Genomic DNA, 21,915 nt, shown 5'->3' on the forward strand with positions numbered 1-21,915 from the left:
CAGTATTAGAAGTTTAAAAATACTGTATCAGTTGCTTCATCTTAAACATACACTCTGAGAAATAAAGGTACTGAACTGTCACTGGGGCAGGACCCCTCTTGTCACTGGGGTGGGACCCTCAAGGGTCCATCTCAGTACCTTTAGTCAGGGAACATAACTGAACCATAATCCACTGAGATGATATGTTCTAAGCTGTACTGACTCCACACACCCCGTCTCGTCTCCAGGCTTTTATTTTACTGTTCTGTTTTAAAACATTCGGTTATGAAAAGGTACAAATATGAACTTTTCACCTGGAAAAACTTATTTAAGGTTCACAATCAGACCTTAAAACCACTGTTGTACCTTTTGAGGGAACATTTACACTGTTTGTACCTTGATGATGAACGAAAAATGTACTGAACCTTTATTTCTAACAGTGTAGTTTACCTGGACATTGTTTATGTCCAGCTTGGTGTACACTCTTCTTATTTCACTGCTGAAAGTGTTTGATTTTGAAATGTAGGATTGTTGCCTCTAATTAGAAGTTTAAAGTGAGTCATTTGGCACTTCTTCAGAGTTTGGGTACGCCATTAAAAGAGTGATGAGTTTGTGACTGTGGTTTGGTTACGGTAACTAGAAAACAGCCGGTATTGAATTTTGTTGGGAACGGCTGATCTTTAGATAGTTGTATCATTATTTGGTTGTTTACATAAATTTAATTTACATAAAGATTTTAGCATTGATTATACTAAATGTAGTAACTTCGTTCGAAGGCTACCTACATAGGGATTTCACAACACAAGCATTAAATAGCAGATTTAATGATGCAATACGTGACTATTTATGAACGGTTAATGCCAGTAATTGCTAGTAAATGATACTGTATTTACACAAGGGGCCTTTTATTAAAGTGATGGACATTTGTTGTATTTATAACACTGTTATAAAGCATCCTTAACAAGTAATATAATTTAGAAGCCTGGTTAAAAACACCCTACTCCAGAGCTGGCTGTGTGAGTTCAGATTCAGGTGTTGGTGAAGTCAGCACTGAAGGCTTCAGCAGCACCAGAAATTCAGCCCAAATATTAATTCAAAATCAATCAAGTGAACGGCACAGCAGAGCACTGGGTGATAATCAGAGCATAATTTGTGCCAGATTCAGATCCAGCAGCTCCCAGAATGGATCCTGCACCAATTTCAGTGGATCCGGCATCTCGCTCAATACAGTGATGCAGCGATCTGTAGAGGTGTATCAAAAAAAATGTGATGAATATTTTTTACACATAACTCAAAATATGTATAGCTAACAAGTGTCAACTTGTGCCACATGCTTTCAGAGTCGACTCCTGTTTGGGTAATAAAAACAGCACTGATGCTTAGGGCTGAGCGATATGGCAAAAATATAATATCACAATACTTCCACGATACACAGTATTATCATGGTATTTATTTTAGCATCTGATGATTCTGAAAGGATGCAAAAGAACAAGTATATTCAAAAAATAAGTTAAAGTTAAGTTAAAAAATATTCTCAAAAACTATGAATACAGTGTTTTTTAATCAATGTATAATAAGTCCATTTAAACGGGACTAATTATGTCTGCTTTGCTGTTGGTCAGTGTTATTTAAGGACTGACCTTGTCCACAATATGCTCAGAAAAGCAAATTGTGACATAGTGTGATGCAATTTATTACAATAACAATACATATTGTCTTATTGCCCAGCCCTGCTGACGCTGTTTATCACTCGCGAATGTGCTACAATAGCTATGATTGTTCATCCCTCGCGGCCTCTGACTTCATTTATTACCTGAAAGCTGTTTATTTTTAGGAAACTTACGAGAGAACGTCATTTACCGATTAATTCCAGGTGATATTACTGCTGTGCTGATATATCGGTCAAGCCCTAGTATTCATCTGTGCTCTGTGTGTTTGTGTGGACGCAGATCCTGCGTATCTGCACGCGTTACACGCCGGACCAGGACACTATGACCTTCTCGGACGGGCTGACTCTGAACCGGACGCAGATGCACAACGCCGGATTCGGGCCGCTCACAGACCTGGTGTTCACCTTCGCCAACCAGCTCCTGCCCATCGAGATGGACGACACGGAGACAGGCCTGCTCTCCGCCATCTGCCTCATCTCCGGAGGTGGGCTTCTCACACACGCATGTGCTCAGCATGCCCGCTGTGGGGGGTGGGGGGAGTGGCTCGGGTCATACAGGGGAACGGTAACTGTCAGTGGAGTGGTGCGCAGTGGAGTGGGATCCCTGAGATGAGTCATAGGGAGACTGTCGGGGGGCCTCTGTGTCTCTTTAACAGGAGAAAAGATAAAGATACTCTTGCTATAATCATTTGTTCCATCACTTTTTCCTGATTTTTGCTCCTTAATGTTATCTGTAGTCAGGTCCCACCCACTGTGTGGTAGAGCCTGACCGATCTATCAGTTGACCAATAATATCAGAATCTGAATCAGAATCAAGTTTTATTGGCCAGGTTTGCTTACAAATACAAGGAATTTGGTTTTGGTTACAGGAGCTCACAGAGCACAGTATCAGACTGACATTCACATGCAGTAAAGAAAATAAAATAAAATTCAATTCAATTCAATTCAATTCAATTAAATTCAATTCAATTAAATTAAAAACATTCCTACCATCACTCACTCATACACACACACACACACACAGTCATAGCTGTAAACCTTACATTGTGTAAAGTATGTGTCTTAAGTTAAAGTGCTGAGTGCAGCAGCAGTTAAAGAGTGTATAGTAGCAAAGAAAGGGATCAGTGAGGGAACAGTCAGATAAGTGGGGTAATAAGGCAGGCAAGTGGGGTTACAAGTCAGGTAAGTGGGGAAACAGTCAGATAAGTGGGGTAATAAGGCAGGCAAGTGGGGTTACAAGTCAGGTAAGTGGGGTAACAGTCAGATAAGTGGGGTAATAAGGAAGGCAAGTGGGGTTACAAGTCAGGTAAGTGGGGTAACAGTCAGGTAAGTGGGGTAATAAGGCAGGTAAGTGGGGTAACAGTCAGATAAGTGGGGTAATAAGGCAGGTAGGTGGGGTAACAGACAGATAAGTAGGGTAACAGTCAGGTAAGTGGGGTAATAAGGCAGGTAAGTGGGGTAACAGTCAGATAAGTGGGGTAATGAGGCGGTAAGTGAGGTAACAGTCAGATAAGTGTGGTAATAAGGCAGGTAAGTGGGGTAACAGTCAGATAAGTGGGGTAATAAGGCAGGTAAGTGGGGTAACAGTCAGATAAGTGGGGTAATAAGGCAGGTACGTGGGGTAACAGTCAGATAAGTGGGGTAATAAGGCAGGTAAGTGGGGTAACAGTCAGATAAGTGGGGTAATAAGGAAGGCAAGTGGGGTAACAGTCAGATAAGTGGGGTAATAAGGCAGGTAAGTGAGGTGCTAGAATAAACACTGGTCTGAGACGGTGGTTTCAGAGGATGGAATGTTAAATCAGCCAACTGGCATCATCAGAAATGCACTGATAACGAGCAAAACCTTTGGTTGCAGCAACACCAGGATTCAAACTTGATGATTAGATGGCTTTGCTGCTTTGTCACCCCTGCTTAACTATATATATGTTAAGATGTTATAGGTGTTAAAATGATGTTTTAGGCCAAAACTGTATTGTAAAACAGTGTCTCAGTCATCAGGCAGTGAATTCATAACTGTTTCGTGCAGTAACTGTCTGTGAGGGAGCTTTTAGAGGTGGACGTCTGGTTCCTATCGTTTCACACCATACCACTCTGAACGACTCTGTTTACATCTTAACTAATTAATTATGCAGAAATTTTGCAACATTGGTGGAATTGCCCTTCCACTCATTTTCAATTACAAACTCGACAAGATTAAATCATTCTAATATCATGGCGCAGTAAAGACAGGGAGCTCCACTGGAGCAGAAGGTGGGTATGGGGTCTTCAGCGCCTGCATGATGAGAAATACGATGTCTGCTGTTACTGAGTTTAACCTGGCTGCTGCCTTTGTGTCTGTGTGCATGTCGTCTGTCCCTCCTGCCTGACAGGAAATTAGACCCCTCAGGATGTCTTGCTACCTCCGAGGGCGAGTCTGAAGTTTTTTACAGTATCAGAACACACACTCGGTTGTGTGTGGAGTGAGGCGTGTCTCTGTGAGTGTTATATATTCGACTCGGAGGTCCCGAGGCTCGGCGCCGCGCCCGCTCTTACACACTCTTGCATAATCCAGAGGAGAGCTAAGAAAAGCAGCGCAGAGTCTGTGGTGGCACCTCTGCCCCCTCACAAAGTGGGGGGCTGATTGGTGCCCATTTTCATAGCAACACTGCCACCTAGTGGCACATTGGAGTTAAAGGGCCCCATTTCACAGAAAACCACACATTCCTCCCTTTTTTAAAACTGGTTTGCTGTGGTTTTTAAAACATTATTAAAGTTTCAAAACATTTCACTCTCCAGTACATATAGGCAGGGAAAAGGTTCGGGAGCCCTCGTTCAAATGGCGTGACCTGAAATGATGGAATTTAACAAAACGTGCAAAAGTTATGGTGCAATATATATATTTTTTTATTTATCGTTTTATATGTGAAACTCAGCAAATAAATATAAATTGTGCAATAAAATTTTGTAAAGAAATATCATATTTATCATATTTAATCATATTTAGTTGTGTTCTCTTTAGAGGATGTATTAACCCCTTAAATGGCCAGGGCCCAAAGTTTTATTACACACTTCTATAACCTAAGAATAGCTCAGCCGGTTTGCATTGAAGTCCCTGTAGTTACTGAATAATAACCCTTAGTATGTAATAAACCTGAGATTTTAAGAGGTCAACTTATTTACATGTAATTTGCATGCGAACAGCATCTTAAGTCTTAAATTATGAAATAATTTTGCTTGTTTCAAGGTATAATGCCAGTTTGCCAATGGAATAGGACCGTTTCAGTAAATAATATTACTTAGAACAAATAAAAACAACTAGAAACAAGTTAAATAAGCTTATTTATCTTTAAAAAATCTTAATATTCATATAACAGTCTCATAATGACAGCCATTACATATGTTGACTAGAATAAATTTGATTTAATTTGCCAAGATGTTTTTTTTTTTCAATTCAGGGAAGACAGTCGGCGCTGATAATGCCTACCGCTTACGGATCTCAGCCAGTGACTGCAAAGGATTTACAATGAAGTATTAAATATGACAGCTGTATTTACGACTATGTTAATTCATTTAGTTAATCTTGGTGCCTGAAATGGGGGAGATGGTTCTGATTCCTGTGTGGTTTTCTCAGCACAGATGTAACTCTGTAGTGACTGTTTTATTTCAGATCCAAATTTCTGCAGTACAGACCCTCGGACTGTGCTGTATGTGGGCTTTTGCTCACTGGTAACAGTAGCTGTGCTTATAAAACGCTGCTATTATAGGTCTCTCTTTTTTCCTCTATGCTCAAACAGACCGTCAGGACCTGGAGGAGCCCTCGAAGGTGGACAAGCTGCAGGAGCCTCTTCTGGAAGCGCTGAAGATCTACGTGAGGAAGCGCAGGCCCAGCAAGCCCCACATGTTCCCCAAGACCCTCATGAAGATCACAGACCTCCGCAGCATCAGCGCCAAAGGTACGGACAAACATCGCAAAGCAGACAGGGATCACTCTCTGTGTTAATTAATGCATTTACACCGATCAGCCATAACATTCTGACCACCTCCTTGTTTCTGCGCTCATTGTCCATTTTATCAGCTCCACTTACTATATAGGTGCACTTTGTAGTTCTACAGTTACAGACTGTAGTCCATCTGTTTCTCTGATACTTTGTTAGCCCCCTTTTACCCTGTTCTTCAGTGGTCAGGACCCCCATGGACCCTCACAGAGCAGGTACTATTTGGGTGGTGGATCATTCTCAGCACTGCAGTGACACTGACGTGGTGGTGGTGTGTTAGTGTGTGTTGCGCTGGTCTGAGTGGATCAGACACAGCAGTGCTTCTGGAGTTTTTAAACACCTCAGTGTCACTGCTGGACTGAGAATAGTCCACCAACCAAAAATATCCAGCCAACAGCGTCCTGTGACCACTGATGAAAGACTAGAGGATGACCAACACAAACTGTGCAGCAGTAGATGAGCTATCGTCTCTGACTTTACATCTACAAGGAGGACTGACAAGGTAGGAGTGTCTAATAGAGTGGACAGTGAGTGGACACAGTTTTTAAAAACTCCGGCAGCACTGCTGTGTCTGATCCACTCGAACCAGCGCAACACACACTAACACACCACCACCACGTCAGTGTTACTGCAGTGCTGAGAATGATCCACCACCCAAATAGTACCTGCTCTGTGAGGGTCCATGGGGGTCCTGACCACTGAAGAACAGGGTAAAAGGGGGCTAACAAAGTATGCAGAGAAACAGATGGACTACAGTCTGTAACTGTAGAACTACAAAGTGCACCTATATAGTAAGTGGAGCTGATAAAGTGGTCATAATGTTATGCCTGATCGGTGTGTATGGCCACACTAAAATGTTCAGAAGTTGGGAATTACATGTCTCAGTTATTCATTGTTATTTTATTCATCGTTGTGTGAAATCTCTTTTTTTCTACCTTATTTGATAAAGCAGTGCTCTACCAGCGTCACTTCATACATACAGCTGTGTACAAAAGTCTGAAACCCCCCAGTCAAATTACGTGTTGTTGAAGTGAAAATAAGTTTATATAATACTTAAATATGGCATTTTTTGCTATTTTCTACTTATACTGGTGAGTTTAATATATTGGAAAAAAAATAAAACATAAAATATGCTGCAACTTTTGTACAGGCCACTTTTTCTGTTTTACTTGTTCCCCAATATGTTAAATTCAGAAAATAAACAGTAATTGTTAAAGTAATGTTAAAATGTGCAGTGGTGTGTTCTCTGTAGAGGATGTGTAACTTATTTACACTTAATTAACAACATATAATTTGGCTTTTTTTAACTTGTGCATTTGACTGTATCTGGTATTTATATTATGGAAAACACTGGTTGCAATGGTACTAAATTAAAGACAAGGTGAGCATCTACAGTGAGTCAAAATAAAAACATAATTTAAGTTTATGTTACATTAAAGGGCCCATATTCTACAATTTTCTTATATCCACTCTTAAAATTTATGATTTTATGTATTAAAAATGACCTTAAAGGGCCCATATCCTACAATTTTCTTAAATTTATGTATGAAATTTGTGATTTTATGTATTAAAAATTACCTTAATGGGTCCATATCCTGCAATTTTCTTATATCCATTTATGAATTTGTGATTTTATGTACTAAAAATTCAGTAGAGCTTAAAATTAAACAGGCTGATTTGTCACTGTGTCTTAAAACAAGCTGTTCTGATTGGCTGCCTAGCACTGTGCCTCGTTCGAAAAGCACAGCTGAAACACTCCTTAGAACTTAGCACAACCATCATACCGGCCCTTTAATTCCTCTCTCTCTTTTTTAGGTGCCGAGCGTGTCATCTCTCTGAAGATGGAGATTCCTGGCTCCATGCCGCCCCTCATTCAGGAGATGCTGGAGAATTCGGAAGGTCAGGACGGACAGAGCTCCGCGGAGGGGAACAGTCCGGACAAAAACTCGGCCGATCCGAAACGGGCCGCCGCTGCCTCGCCTGAGCCGGAGCCGTCGGACGGCGGTGCGGCCGCCTCGTCGTCCGGCGAGGAGCCCTGAAACCACAGCACCTAAAACCTCAAATCCAGAACTACGGCCTCAGACATTCCTTTGCACAGTACAGGTGGACCAGCGGCGCTTCCCTTTCCCCGCCAGTCAGATGATCTTTCTTTGTTTTGTTTTGTTGTTTTTTTTCTTCACGTTTCATCAGTTAAGATAAAAAATGGCCTAAAAGGACCAGCTGTTCACGTGTAAACAAAAAAAAACAGAGAAATGAGCTCTTACTGGCATCAGCACTATGGGACTCACTCTACAGCACACTCGAATGTGCGTATGCGTCCCGGATGCCCACCTGTATCACGGAGGTGAAACCCCTCAGGCGTCTGTATATTCCTTAACCTGCATGACGGGCTCTGAGTTTGATTAAGTGATTTTTGCGCTCCCTCTCTTCTGTCTTTCTCTTACATGCTGGCATACATTGTACATACCATTGTATGGGTAGATCTCTGTATGATAAATTTTGTGGTGCTTTTTTCATTGTCTTAAACTTAAACATTATCGTTTGAGGCGATACAATACGTTTAAAGATGCACAGAAGACATCTGTCCACCAGGGGGGAGAAGTGGCGCTATTGAGAACGTAAATATTGCCTCTGGTGTAACTAAAACGCATCTCTGAAATGACAACTCTATACATTACTGCGCAGAGACGGCCATTCGTTTAATTTCCAGTCAAAATAAATACACGTTATTCATTTTTCAGACGTTTCTGAGGAGATTAAATATAAAATAATCCACTTCAATAAGGAAGTTTTCAAAATTAGAGTTCAGAAATTGAGATATAGAGAAAGCACGACTCCTAACAACCACCTGGAAAACTGTGTTTGGGATTATTTGGATCGTGAGAAGCAGAAAATCCAAAACCAACTTCCAAGACTGAACTTTGGAGGTGTGGAAAAAATCTCCCTGCAGATTTTATTTGAAATCTGATATTATATTTAGTTTAGAGTTTCTGTTAAATAAATGTTTTCTGCTTTTTTCTGGTGCTGAAAAGTTAATAACCTGTTTTGAGTGGTTATTTTAACTGGAAATTTAATAAATGCCTGAGTTTTGCTCAGCGCTGTTAGAGAAGGAGAAAACCTGCTTAACTTTGACGTACATTAATTTAAAGAGCTTTTATTCCACGTAACTTTGGACCATTTCTATTGGTCATCGAGTCGTCAGTCTATGTAAAGGGCAGCTGGCGTTTTCAAATGCTGCATAAAAATAACTGAAAGGTTTTCACATGAAGCCGCACTACTTCGGTGGTTTACGTATCCAGTGTTCATATTCGACAGTGCTGTTCTGCCCCTAGTGGACAAAAAGTGCAACTGCACATCTTTAAAAGCGGGGCTCATTATAAAGTCCTTTAAAATACAGTTATATAGAATGTTCTTGCATATAGACAGTACGGAAGTCTAATATTTTATATATCGTTCGTATATTTAATGCAGTTTTGTTTTATTGCATTTTGTTTTTGTTTTTTTGTTTTGTTTTTTTTTTAAGAAAGCTCTACGTTCATGTGTCTAGATGAGGAAAGTCTACATAAACACATATACATGTACCCAGGCTGCGTGGACCACCAGCTGTTACCTTTCGTGAGTAGTGGAGGGGGTCTGGTGGAACAGGCCATAGACAAGCAGTTACTGGTCAAAATGAAGGACAATTGGTAGAAAGTGAGGACTTGTGGTCAGAGCGAGAGGTGCACCAATTTTTGTGGCCAGCTCAGATTCCGATTTCTTTATAGAAATCAAAAGCTCACACTGTGTGGGCTAGACAAACACTGAAAAACACTACAATAAAAATAATATTTGAAGTTGTTTGGCCGATGCTGACCAGGCAGCCCTGTAACTAGGACTGATTATAGTTTAAAATGATCCTAAACTCTTCAGACGTCGATCAATACTAATATAGACACTTTCACCAATAACAATTCTTGATTGATATTTTTTATACTTTCTTTTCAGTTGCAAACAGAAAGTGGGTGTGGCTTAAACCAGAAAAGGGAGTGTGGTGCTGGAATTGGGTAAATTAATCATCAGTCTAGATTTTGGCTCATAGATGCTGATGAGACTTCTTAGGTATTAAATTCAGTATTGAATTGATATGAATTTTATTCATACTGTGTAGAACTGAAATCATTCAGTGGGTATAAAGTTTCCAGCCCTGCTGAAAGACCTTAAATGGGAATTCCACTAAAAATTTCTGCATAATTCAGTGTTTGAGATGTAAACAGAGTCATTCAGAGTGGTTTGGTGTGAAATGGTCCAGATGTCTTTACAGTGGTGGTGATAGGAACCAGGGGTCGCCATGACTACAACACAGATATAGACATTTTATTTACTATCCAAAACCACCAGTGAACCTACACGAGTCCTTTAAGGGGCTTCTTTGAGGACTATTTTGCTCCACAACGCCCTGCATGTGCGCTTCTACCATGAATGTCTCAGTCATCAGGCAGTGAATTCATAACCATGTCATGTAGTAACTTTCTGTGAGGGAGCTTTTAGAGGTGGACGTCTGGTTCCTATCACCACCACTGTGAACAGGTCTGACTCTATAAGGGAGCATTTCACACCAAACCACTCTGAATGACTTTGTTTACATCTTAAGCATTTAATTATGTAGAAATTTTGAGAAACAGGTGGAATTCCCCTTTTAAGTACATAGTGTAACTCAGAATATCAAAACTATAGGATCCCAAAGCCTCAGGTTTCTGGAGGCGTCAGCTTTGTAACTGAGGCTGACGCAGTAACTGCGTGTCTATGGCCGGGAGTCAGTGAGGCAGCAGCAGCTGGATCACACAAACGCACATCGATTCAGTGTCTTAATGAGCTGAATCACAGTCCTTCTTTACATACGTGTCTTTTTTTGTTGTTGTTGTTTTTGGCAGTAAAACTTGGGGACATTGCAATCTTCTCAAACGTGGCCTCTTCGGCCGTTCTGAACCAGGCAGAGTGTAACCTGTCTCTCTCTCTCTCTCTCTCTCTCTCTCTCTCTCTCTCTCTCTCTCTCTCTGTCTGTCTCTCTGTCTCTCTCTCTCTCTCTCTCTGTCTCTCTGTCTCTGTCTCTCTCTCGCTCTCTCTCTTTCTATCTCTCTCTCTCTGTCTCTCTCTCTCTTTCTCTCTCTCTCTTTCTATATCTCTCTCTCTCTCTTTCTATATCTCTCTCTCTCTTTCTATCTCTCTCTCTGTCTCTCTCTCTCCTTCTCTCCCTCTCTCTTTCTATCTCTCTCTCTCTCTCCCTCTATTTCTCTGCCCCCCTCACTCCCTCTCTTTCTATCTCCCTCTCTCTCTCTCTCTTTGCATATCTCTATCTTTCTTTCTCTATCCATCTCTCTATCTATCTCTCTCTCTTTCCATCTCTCCATCTCTTTTTCTTTCCATCTGCCCATCTATCTCTTTCTTTTCCATCTTTCTGTCTTTTTCCATCTTTCTATCAGTCTCTCTCTTTTCATCTCTCTCTTGCTATTTCCATCTGGTTCTCCATCTCTCTCTTTCTCTCCATTTCTCTGTCATTCTCTTTCCATCTCTCTCTCTCTCTCTCTCTCTCCCTTTCTATCTCTGTCTATCTGTCACTCTCCATCTTTCCTTCCATCTCTCTCTCTCTCTCTCTCTCTCTCTCTCGTTCTGTGGATGGAGAGATGTTTCTCTTTTCTGAGTGGAGTGCTGTCGGTTGCTCCTCAGACTGAAAGACTGAATGCTAAGGAGATTCTCGGCCCCTGAACAGAAACCTGCAGTGTGTGGATCCTGAAAAGCTCTGTGTTCTCAGGTTAAAGCTGTAAAATACCTCTTAACGGAACAAAGTGACTTCAGTCAGCCCTACGGACCCTCTGCCCAATCTGCATGGTTATGAATTAAGAGCTCGTGAGGAGTCTGTGGGTCAGAAACGCAGCGGTCAGTCCATCCCGACCTCTCCTCGGTCCGTCTGTATACAGCGTTCCTTTTCAGTACTCTGCGTTTTGTGGAAATTACAATGGCACTTAAAGCTGACGGGGATGATGGAATGTTTATACGAGACCAGTGAAACCCTGAGAGACCGAGGAGACCACAGCCGAGACCTTGGACGTCTGAAGCCTGTAACTTTCTGCCTGTATTTTCCTCTAAATTGCTAACAATCATTTTCTTTTTATAAACTCTGATGAGCGCGTTCCTGTCTGACCTTTGAGAAAACTACACTTAGGACAGACGCAGACGCGGTCAGGGTCAGCGGGCGAGACGATCGGACGGGGCCGGACCGCAGGAGACCTTCAGACTCCCTCAGAGACTTTCCCCATCAGGCCGTTTTCCCCAGCCTACTGCACCATGAGCATAAGTCCTGCAACCCCCATCATCCATATCATCATCATAAGGGAACAAAGTGTCTTGTTTCAGTCAAACCGTGTCTGAATGTGAGCAGTAAGAACTGAATGAATCTCAGTGTTGCTGCAGGAACTGTTTTAGAGAGTGAAATAATCATAAATCTATACATGATCAATAATATTGATCATTATGAGATCACTGTAAGACTGTCTGTCTGTGTCTCTATCAGTCTATCTATCTATCTATCTGTCTGTCTGCCTATCTATCTATCTATCTATCTGTCTGCCTATCTATCTGTCTGTCTATCTATCTATCTGTCTATCTATCTGTCCATCTATCTGTCAGTCTGTCTGTCTATTGATCTATGTATCTATCTATCTGTCTGTCCATCTGTCTATCTGCCCATCTGTCTGTTTGTCTATTGATCTATGTATCTATCTATCTGTCTGTCCATCTGTCTATCTGCCCATCTGTCTATCTGTCCATCTGTCTGTCTATCTATCTATCTATCTATCTGTCTGTCTGTCTATCTATTTATTTGTCAATCTATTTATCTGTCTGTCTGTCTATCTATCTGTCTATCTGTCTGTCTGTCTATCTGTCTGTCTGTCTGTCTATCTATCTGTCTATCTGTGACATGGTTTCCCCTCCAAATGGAGAATGAACCATATACTGCTTTTCATTTTCAAGACAGATAGACAGACAAACAGAGTGATAGACAGATAGACAGATATCAGTACTAATACCGACACCTTTACCAATACCGATTATTGATTGATATTTTCATATTTTCTTTCCAGTTACAGCTGGAAGAGGCTAAACTAATCAGCAGTCTAGATTTCGGCTCATGGATGCTGATTAGACTTCTCAGCTGCTCAGTACTGAATAAGAGACTTTTATTTTATAGACAGATAAAGACACACAGACAGTCTTATAGAGAGGCGTATTTATATACGGCTGGATTTAAGATTATTTCACTTGTCAAGAGATGTTTTTTTTTTTTGCAGTGTTCGTTTACTCTGTATTTCTTCCTCAGTTATAGAGGAACAGCAGCAGCTCTTCTTGTCCTGCTTCTTCATCTCTGGTTCTCTCGGAGACGCAGGCGTAGGGAACGTCTCGGCGCTCTGCTGAGGCTCCGTCTGTTTCTCTGAGGAGAATCTCACAGCTGATGAATGTCGTGCGTCTGAGCAGATCTGCGTGTGTTTTAGTGCGTCTGGCTGTTCAGCAGGACGGAGGTCCAGTTTTGGCTCCTGTGCTGCAAAAATCGATCTTAGCAGGAGAAATCATCACAAATCTGGTCTATTTATGTGTCATATTTGCCTTTATGAGGATGCTGTAGGTTTCTATCTGTTAAATTATAACTGCATTTCTTGAAATAAGCAAAAATTACTGCCAGTTGCATTTATCACTGGATAAAATCAGGGCAGAGCAGATGCATTTTGGTTTTTAAGTATTTGAACAATATGATCAGCCACACATCTACGGGTGAACACTTTCATAACACTGAGCTGCTTTAGTGCTCGAAAGGTCCATCAAATCAATGAGTGCGTTTACATGCACTCAGTAATCCGATCATAATTGTATTTCTGCAGTTATCCAATTATTCAAATGGTCGTGTAAACACCATACTCCGATCTAGAAATCTGATTAAGAAATCCGATAAAGAGGCTGGATTTTAGCTCAGTAATCAGATTTCTCAGTGCATGTAAACTCTTACTCTGATTTCTTTCGATTTCTCAGTCTGCGCATGCGCGAGATCAGACGGTGGATGTCGCAAGACACAGTAAAACACTTTTGGAGAAATGAAGAACTTAAATATTCTTCATCTTCTAGATGATGTTTGTTCATATTTTCAGGTAAAGTGGCGCGATGTTTAAAAAAAGCCGTGATATAAAGTTTTACATTACATTTATGTCACGATGACTTCTGTGAGTTTATTGGCTGGTTGCAAAGCAGAAATCTGATTACTGTCTGACTCATGTAGACCTGGAGTTTCCCCATTATCTGATTACTCAAGTGCATGTAAACGTGTTGATTGGATTACTGACAAAATCTGATTTTCTGTAGTTACCGGATTATTGAGTGCATGTAAACACACTCAATGCAAACACAGTTCATTCAGTACAGTTCTGTCATTTGAACCAGACAAATAAATATGATTAGTGACAAAAACAAAATACACACTTAAAGATGGTTCTTCAAGGGTTCTTTAGTAAATGGAATAGAACCAAAAACACTCAAAGAACCCTTTGCATCTTTGCATTGTGAAATGGTTCTTCATATTGATGGAGAATGTGCTGTATATGGTTCTGTATAGAACCTTTTTGAAAAGGGTTCTATATAATAATAATAATAATAATAATAATAATAATAATACTGTTTATGCAGCACCTGCCTTACATTAAACATGCAGCTCAAAGTGCTTCACAGTACAAAGTAAAAACGAGGAAGGATCAAAAATAAAAACAGAAAATAATAAACACATCATAAATAGCAGAAAGAGCATATATTAATAATTACAAATAAAAATCACAAGATAAAAGTATAAATAAAAAAAGAAAAAATACTAAAAATGCAACTAACAAGAAAATAAAAGTAATATTAATACAACACCAAAAGGGTAAAAGGGTTCCTCTGTTGTGACAAGCTTGACGTCGTCACAATAGAAGAACCTTTTCACAGTGCAAATCATGCAAAGCGTTCTTTGAGTGTTCATGGTTCTACTTAGAACTGTCTTCTTTACTAAAGAACCCTTGAAGAACCATCTTTTTTAAGAGTGCACAACAGCAAATATCAGCACGATAAAACTGAAATGTGTTTTGTTTAAAGGCATCTGTTGTATGTTGTTGTTGAATTCGGGCATAAAAACTCGCAAAAAAATTAACTGTTTGAATTCAGATGAGGGAGATGGACTCATTGTTTATTTTAGGGGAACCTAAAAGTAACTCTGGATAAATACACTGCAAAATAATGGCCTCTCAAGTAAAATGATCTTAAATCTAGACAAAAATTGTAATATCTCTCCTGTTCAGATTGCTGTAAGCTTCATTTAAGATTATTTACCACATTTTTACTTGTTTTAGGTGATTTTATTAAGTAAATGTATCTCACTATGTTGGCAGATAGTGTTGCTTGTTTTAAAAAGTGTCCTTGAAACCAGCAAAATTATCTGACAGTATAGTGAGATCATTTTACTTGATAAAATTACTTAAAACAGGTAAAATGTCTAGAAATAACCTAAATAATCTTATAATAAGTACACAGCCATCTCAAAATGGGTATTATAAAACAGATAGTACCGGTCCTAAAATCTGATTGGCTGGGCCGCGTTAGAAGCCGTTGTAAAATCCACAATATACCGCGGCTGTGACCGCATCACAGCGAGTGAACTCTGTATCACTGCACCGCAGCACGAAAAACCCTTCTGCTGTTAATGGATGATTCTCTGACTCTAATGCTGATCGATCAGAGCACCAAGTGCACTGATGAAGTAAGAACCCGTTTTATGTTTAAATCGAGGGGCTAAAAACGTATTTTCTTTACTGGAACTAGGCTGGTCAGCTAAAAGACATGCTAAACAACTCCATCATTAATATCACAGGCTTGAATTAAAGTACATACGATATGAAAACGGCAATATAAAAGTCTAACGAACGTCACCTGAATGTCTCACGCGCTTCAAATGTCCGTGTTTCAGTCAACCCAGGCTGAATCCCAAACGGCTCCTTACTCCCTAGTTAAATAGTGCGCTGTGTAACACTAAGTTTAGAAATTCTAGTTTCTGCTGTCAAATAATGCACTGCCTGTCAACTATGAATGTGGATGAATCCCAAATGACTATCTTTAGCGATAGTTTGCATTGTTGGGGTGCAGGAGTCGGTATTTTAATTCCTAGCGTTACGTAGTCCACTATGTAGGGAGCAGGGAGCCGTTTGAGATTCAGCCCCAGCCTGAGAAAAGTGGCGTCGTCAGACTGGCAGAAGACTCGCGGTGGTGATTTGGTGACCAAAAAGTGCTTATAAACTGAAGGTATTTGCATTAAACAGTGCTCTGTTATCACATGTTCACTGTTATACGAGAAAAGTTTTAAAAAGTCATGAAATGTCTGCAGTTTCCAGCGACTGAACGCTCTTCTCCTCGTTCAGAGGTCCGTGGTTGCATAGCAACGATACCGCACTCCAAAGGAACTACTTTTCTTGGCGGAATACTTGTTTATGTCGAATATTATTAATAATAGCTTTATCTAAAAATGATCTAAAACGTTGTGTATTTTAATATGTTTTATGTTGGCCGCCGTTTTATAGAAGACGGCCTCGGGTGGCTTATTGCTTTATTATAAAACAGTTAGTTCCGGCCACGCAAGCTGATTGGTTGAGAAGCGTTCTAACGGGATTTCACAAACGCTGTATCACTCCGCTAAGCGGCCGTTGCTAAGCAACGACTTTGGCAGCTGTAGGAGAGCTCAAGTCATTTGAACGTTTTCACTTCTTACTTTGCCACAAACAGAAAATGGACACTTTTAAGATCACGTTTGACCGACAGCCGATTTGGTCAGACTCTGAAGACGAGACGACACTAAATTCCCAAACTGTCATCACCACTGAGCAGCTTTTCAGTCGGCAGCTGAGACAGAAGAACAGCTAAACAACCTGGAATCAGCCAGAAATTAACCCAATACCATTCGCCAAACGTGTAGTCTGATCTTCAGAGTCTGATCAAATCAGACTGAGCCATAAACTGCCACAATATCAAGTTCAGCTCAGTTTTGTCAGTTTTGCCAGATCAGTATTAATGTTGTTTTACAGCCAGTCTGTAAAGCATCTTACAGCCCATTTAGTTTGGCGAATGGTATTGGGTTCATTTCTGGCTGATTCCAGGTTGTTTAGCTGTTCTTCTGTCACAGCTGCCGACTGAAAAGCTGCTCAGTGGTGATGACAGTTTGGGAATTTAGCGTAAGGAGCTGGAGAACGAACTGCCGGCTGTGCAGCGAGTGGGCGGAGCTCGTTACTCTGACGTAGCAACAAGCTGCTCATTAAGGAACTATAATTTGGTGAAGGAACTGCGAACATTAAAACATATTAAACGCCGCGTTCACAGCCCAGTTTATTAATTTATTACTTTATTTATTTAACTGTTGTATAAAATCAATAGAACACTCGAGGAGTGTGTTATCGCCAATAACATCACGGCTGTGATGTTATTTATAACACACTCCCTCTGTGTTCTGTTGCTTCAATATTAGATATATCGGCTAGATTTAAGATCCTTTCACTTGACAATAGACCATTTTTTGCAGTGTAGCATAGATGACACTGATCTAGGAATACGAGATGACCAAGCCTGTTGGGTTCACTGTACCCCGTGTTTGGCTGTGCTCTGCTCTCCCTGACTAAAACAAGCAAGAAAGTCAAGAAACGGTCATAATATGATGGTAATATTCTTACAGCAGCCTCATCATGAGAAATCTTGATACATCCTGAGTCCATTCTGGCTGAATTCACTTGCCAAGAACATTTTTTTGCAGTGAGAGATTGTTTTCATGATCATGGTCATCATGGTTTATCAGTATCAGAATATTCTTTCTCAAAATATGTTCATAGCTGGTTGTGTAATCTGGTAGAGATTCGTTCAGTGTGGTAATCCTAGCCTTCGGAGAGGCTGCCAATGCTGAGTAGGCCTGCTTTTTTTGTTTTTGGTCATTTGTTTTAACGTTGAATGTGTTATAGTTGCTGTATTTGTCATAATTGCTGCCAAGTCAGGGCAGATTTACTTGCAGACGGTGTGTATTTTTTACATTCTTCTGTAAAAAGTCTGTGTGCGCGTGCTGTTGCCCTTCTGGATGACCTGAATGGCATCATCTCATAGACTGCCTTTATAAAACGCTCACCACAGTAGAAAAGATAATGTAAACAAAAACAAAAACGGTTCTTTTAAAGAGATTAAAGCTGTGGACTCGATCACAGCTCACAGTGCATTCAGAGCAAGTTTGCTTTATTATTGCTATTTTTATTTTTATTTTCTTTTTATTTTTTAGGTTTTATTTTGTGGAATAAAATGCCGACACACTGTCACCGGTTCAGATTCAATCAGCTGAAACAGTTGGCTGGACTCGACTGAGCCTCTGTTGGAACAATCTCCTAACGTTGAGGGAACGTTAACAAATGTACATCTTTAAAAAAAAAAAATCTCTGAAGTTGAAACGTTACCGTCGCCTTTCTTTTCGAGGAACATTCAGTGTTGTAGTCGTGTTCTGAGACATGCAGCGTTTTGCTCTCATCACAGGACTCGAGGGTTGGAACAGCGAGGATGCTGTGGCTTAAATAAGGAGAAAAAAATTGATTAAAGACTTTTATTGATTAACCCTTTCAGGCTGTGTCCTGGCTTCGCCAACACAGACGCGAAAAAAGATGCAGAACATATCTGGTCTATTTTTGTCCATTCCTGTTTTTCGTTTGTTTTCATCAGTGTCCTGTTTGTACATTAACAATGCTTTGTATGTTCATATACTGTTTACCATGAACTCCTGGCGAAATAATAAAAATATATTTATTTTAAAATAAAGATGTGTGGGACGTTTTTGGACTTTTGTGCGAGTGTCATCACCTGGCAGTTTACAGTGCACTCTCAGAAATAAAGGTACTAAACTGTCACTGGGGCAGGACCCCTCTTGTCACTGGGGTGGAACCCTCAAGGGTCCATCTCAGTACCTTTAGTCAGGGAACATAACTGAACCATAATCCACTGAAATGATATGTTCTAAGCTGTACTGACTCCACACACCCCGTCTCGTCTCCAGGCTTTTATTTTACTGTTCTGTTTAAAACATTCGGTTATGAAAAGGTACAAATACGAACTTTTCACCTGGAAAAACTTATTTAAGGTTCACAATCAGACCTTAAAACCACTGTTGAACCTTTGAGGGAACATTTACACTGTTTGTACCTTGATGAAGGAAAAATGTACCTGAACAGAACCTTTATTTCTGACAGTGTGGTGCTGAAAGGAACCAGGGGCCGTGTTACAGAAATTTCCTATCTTTTTGTCTTAAGTTAAGATCTGACAGGTCCAGATAAGATTTTTCACTAATTCATTTTACAGAAGCAAATCTAATCTTAATTTAAGAATCTTATCTTATCTTACAGCATGTTTTCTTATCTCCAGTTAAGAAATCTTAACTCGCTCAATCGAAGTCGACAATCAACTGTCATGTCTGTTACCTAGCAACCAACCATACGCGCACAGCAGAAACGTAAACGCGTAATCAAAATAATCAAGCTAGTTAGCCAGACAGCTAACATTACTGATGTACAAAAGCTCAAATGAAACTAAAGCGATAAACTGAAAGTCATTAATATTGTCTCAGCGCCCCCTGCTGTTTATCAGAGTCGCAGCTCCACAGTTTCAGTCTCCATTTCCCAAACGCTTTAGCCGAGCACGCTAACGTTACTCCTCCTAATAAACAGACACACGTTCAGCTCCGTCTCCTCATTATTCACCACCATCACTGTAATATTTCATCATCAACATCAACACGAAGGTAATCAGAGGGACGGTGGAGATCGAGTCTGCAGCGTCTGGGGTTTTGAACGCTGTTAGAAAAAACTCTCAAGTCAAAGTCAAAGCAGCGTTTTCAGTGTAGATAAATGTGACATCATTATGCTGGTTATAGTGAACTGAGCTGCTTATCAGTGCATAAAACAAATAAAACAGACGGTTAAACAGACATTAAGACCCTCTGGGCTTTATCTTAAAGTTAGGACAGTATTTAGGAGATTTCGCCATATTACCGAAACTTCTCAAGTCTGAAATCTTATCTGTTCAGTCACCATGACAACTTCAGTTAGGACTGAATTTGGGACAGAAGTTATTACAGAACAGCAGATCTGAAGTCTATAATCTCATCATTAACTCCAGATAAGAAAACAGTATTACAGAAACATCCTAACTAGACTAAATCTCCTAAATACTGTCCTAACTTTAAGATAAACCCCAGAAAAGTCTTAGGTTAGCTTCTGTTTAACCGTCTGTTTCTATAGTTTTATGCACTGATAGGCAGCTCAGTTCACTATAACCAGCATAATGACGCTACATTTATCTACACTGAAAACGCTGCTTTGACTTTGACTTGAGAGTTTTTTCTAACAGCGTTTAAAACCCCAGACGCTGCAGACTCGATCTCCACCGCCCCTCTGATTACCTTCGTGTTGATGTTGATGATGAAATATTTCAGTGATGGTGGTGAATAATGAGGAGACGGAGCTGAACGTGTGTCTGTTTATTAGGAGGAGTAACGTTAGCGTGCTCGGCTAAAGCGTTTGGGAAATGGAGACTGAAACTGAGAGCGGCGACTCTGATAAACAACAGGGGGCGCTGAGACAATATTCATAACTCTCAGTTTATCGTGCTTTAGTTTTATTTGAGCTTTTTACCTCAGTATCGGTAGCTAATGTTAGCTGTCTGGCTAACTAACTTGGTTACGTTTACATTTCAGCTGTGGCGTATGGTCGGTTGCTAGGAAACACATGACAGTTGATTGTCGACTTCGATTGAGTTAAGATTTCTTAACTGGAGATAAGAAAACATGCTGTAAGATAAGATTCCTAAATTGAGATCAGATTTGCTTCTATAATATGAATTTGTGAAAAGTCTTATCTGGACCTGTCAGATCTTAAGACAAAAGATAGGGGCCGAGGCCGGATTCACGAAAGTGTCGTAAGAATGAAAATCTTCTTAAATGTGTTTTTTTCTTAACTTCATTCTTAAGTTACAAAAAATGGTTTTCTTCAAAAAAGAATTATCTTGTTTTGTTTTCTTGCCTGTTTTCTTAAGAATAATTCTAAGAACAAGTGGTTTCCTTGGTAAGTGTCTAAATTTACCTGTTTATCGACTCCTGCGCGTCCTCGTCTCTTGCTTTTCTCCGTCACCACACAAATACTGTATTTTCCAAAGAGGATTTTGTCCTGTTGGCTGTTTCTTCCACCACCAGCTCTAGTTCTGGAGCTGAAATACAGAAACTTACTGTCTTTTTGTCTTAAGATCTGACAGGCGAGGATAAGATTTTCACAAAATCGTATTACAGAAGCAAATCTGATCTTATCCTACCGCATCTTATCTTTTCTCAGGTTAAGAAATCAACTTAGTCGATCAAAGTCACTTTTGTTATGTGGTAAAATGCGACATAGCCTACATAAGAAAACAAGATTTTCTTAAGAAAATAATTATGTTAGAATATTTGAAAACTTATGTTTTTTTTGAGAATTGCATTTAATAGCATTCTTATGAACTTCTTACTGTTTGTCTTAAGAACCTCTAAGTTTTTTCTTAAGAAAGTTTTCGCAAACCCAGCCCCAGGGGTCGCCATGACTACAAAACAAATCTCACCATTTTATTTACTATCCAAAACCAGCAGTGAACCTACACAAGTTTTTATATGCAGTGTTGATGCTAAAATAGTGATAAATCTGACAAAAAGTTTTCCTTGGGGACTATTTTGTCTCACAACACCCTGCATGTAACCCTCCGCCATGAATGTACTCTAAAAATATGTTTAACACTCAGAACTACCATAGAACAGTGTCTCAGTCATCAGGCAGTGAATTCATAACCATGTCATGTGGTAACCTTCTGTGAGGGAGCTTTTAGAGGTGGACGTCTGGTTCCTATCACCACCACTGTGAACAATTCTGACTTGGCAAGGTTCTCTAGAATGGAGCGTTTCACACCAAACCACTCTGAATGACCTTGCAGAAAATTTTAAAAATTGGTGGAATTCCCCTTTTTAAAAGATGTCTATTTGGCTGCTTCACATTTTTGTCCATAGTTACTGCATAGTTAGAATAAGGTTATTTGGCAAGTGCTGAGCAATGAACTTAATGACAAAGTACACTAACTTTGTTTTGGATGTGGCGCAAGGCATGCCCACCACGGACCCCGTTTAGAGACCCTCTGTTACAGACAACTCGTAGAAAGCACACG

General features: G+C 40.1%; 1 protein-coding gene across 4 annotated transcripts in view; it reads left to right on the forward strand.

Moving 5' to 3' along the window:
* Positions 1 to 7,687, forward strand: part of LOC118806214 (retinoic acid receptor beta-like) — a 179,043-nt gene extending 171,356 nt beyond the window's left edge. For 3 of the 4 annotated variants that reach the window (XM_036567674.1, XM_036567676.1, XM_036567675.1), the window contains 3 exons: positions 1,929 to 2,133; positions 5,422 to 5,580; positions 7,438 to 7,687. In XM_036567674.1, coding sequence (XP_036423567.1) covers positions 1,929 to 2,133; positions 5,422 to 5,580; positions 7,438 to 7,661 — 588 coding nt within the window. In that variant the 3' untranslated portion in view covers positions 7,662 to 7,687. The remainder of the gene's footprint in view (positions 1 to 1,928; positions 2,134 to 5,421; positions 5,581 to 7,437) is intronic. The other variant, XM_036567677.1, reaches the window with a different exon arrangement.
* Positions 7,688 to 21,915: the final 14,228 nt, after the last annotated feature.

This window comes from Colossoma macropomum, unplaced genomic scaffold, assembly GCF_904425465.1.
Source record: "Colossoma macropomum unplaced genomic scaffold, Colossoma_macropomum, whole genome shotgun sequence".
NCBI classification, from domain to species: domain Eukaryota; kingdom Metazoa; phylum Chordata; class Actinopteri; order Characiformes; family Serrasalmidae; genus Colossoma; species Colossoma macropomum.